Source organism: Lithobates pipiens, unplaced genomic scaffold, assembly GCF_037356315.1.
Source record: "Lithobates pipiens isolate NorthernLeopardFrog02 unplaced genomic scaffold, aLitPip1_a1.2 Scaffold_3, whole genome shotgun sequence".
Classification (NCBI taxonomy): Eukaryota; Metazoa; Chordata; class Amphibia; order Anura; family Ranidae; genus Lithobates; species Lithobates pipiens.
The window spans coordinates 5,791,995-5,793,544 of NW_027507790.1; the positions used below are offsets into that span (position 1 = coordinate 5,791,995).

At 45.0% G+C, this 1,550-nt stretch overlaps 1 protein-coding gene across 1 annotated transcript in view; it reads right to left on the reverse strand.

Moving 5' to 3' along the window:
- Positions 1-1,384, reverse strand: part of POLE (DNA polymerase epsilon, catalytic subunit) — a 132,514-nt gene extending 131,130 nt beyond the window's left edge. The window contains exon 1 of the mRNA XM_077461194.1: positions 1,267-1,384. Within this exon, the coding sequence (XP_077317320.1) occupies positions 1,267-1,328 (62 nt within the window). The 5' untranslated portion in view covers positions 1,329-1,384. The remainder of the gene's footprint in view (positions 1-1,266) is intronic.
- Between the last annotated feature and the right edge of the window lie 166 nt (positions 1,385-1,550).

The following is a 1,550-nucleotide window of genomic DNA, read 5'->3' on the forward strand; positions in this document are numbered from 1 at the left end:
GAGGTGTGTCCAACTTAGGATTTTTATTCCGTTATTTATCGTTATTATTTTTGTGCATTTTTTGATGTATTTTATCACAGTTATTTCAGTGTATGTTATCCAATTATAGGAAGTTGCGCTGATCACTATTACATTTTATACCCATTTTTTAGTGCTGCCAGACAGTCATTACTGATGGGCACTGACTGGCAGCTGTGGTGGGCACCTCTGATTGGGGCTGTGCCCCCCTCTGACAGGAGAGCCACGATCGGCTCTACCTGACAGCGCAAACTAGGGAAAGCTGTTTACCGGCATTTCTCGGTTACACGCTGTGATTGGTCACAGCTGATCAAGTGGTAAAGAGCCTACGTCATAGGCTCTTTACCACGACCAGAATGACACACCACCAATCGTGGCTTATCCTGCTAGACGTCCAGTCAGGATAACGCAACCACCGCCCGGCTGTCATTCTGCTATAGGCTGGGCAGGAAGCGGTTAAAACACGACACGCTGGGTATATTTTTACTCAGTGGAACACCATCTTTTATGTTTTACCAAAAATTGGGGGATTTTGTGTTTGCGTGCACCAAAATTCATTAAAATATTTTTCCTGAAAATTTGCATTTGATAAATTATTGTGCAAATATCGAGCAACATAAAAAAATTAAAAATGCACCAGATAAAAATTTTATTCTCCGGGGTCTTTGCTTATATATGTGTAAGGCTTGGGGGTCCCAAGTGATATTAGAATTGGCCAGGACTGGACATGGTAATGTAATGAGGACCTACCCAACGTATCCAATCAATGTATCCTTAACCAGCAGGCACTTGTACTAGAGTTGTTTGTAGATGTTATTTTATACAGTTATGGAGGTTTATAACCCCTGAAAGTTTTTTTTGCTATCTGTGTCCCAATGGGGAGATCTTCCTGAACCTCCTTAACAGAGGCAGACAGAAATAAAGCCTGACAGAGTCTAACCTCTCTTCAAAATTAAAACACCACACACACAACTCTTCCTTTAGTAATACTTCAGGTAGATCGTCCAATCAGATTCCACCATGTAGAACACTGACTACCCTGTCCTTTAGTTAGACTTCAGGTAGATCGTCCAATCAGATGGCACCATGTAGAACACTGACTACCCCTGTCGTCTCTCCACACAGAGCCTTGGTCACTCTGGAAGTGTTATGGGAAGGTGACAATACCCCACTAGCACGTCACACTTCATTTGTCAGACGTTCTATATGAGCCGTCCATATAGGTAATAATATAATAAGATTACGTACTGCTGAGGGTCCCCGTCCCCCCGGGGCTCCCCCCGGAGTTTCCCGCTGTTCTGCAGCACCATCCCGAACACAATCCTCTTCCCGCGCCGCTAAACTCCCGCCAGCAGTTCTCTCCACCCCGCCCACTGCTAACTACCAATCACCTCCAGCAAGCGCTACACCAAACAAGCAATCACGGTGGATAGTCACCGCCCCTAACTCGCCTATCGCGATTTTTTGTGCATTGCCTTGTCTTTACCTCACTAGACCATACCACGGTTCTCTAACCAATCAGCTGCTCCCTG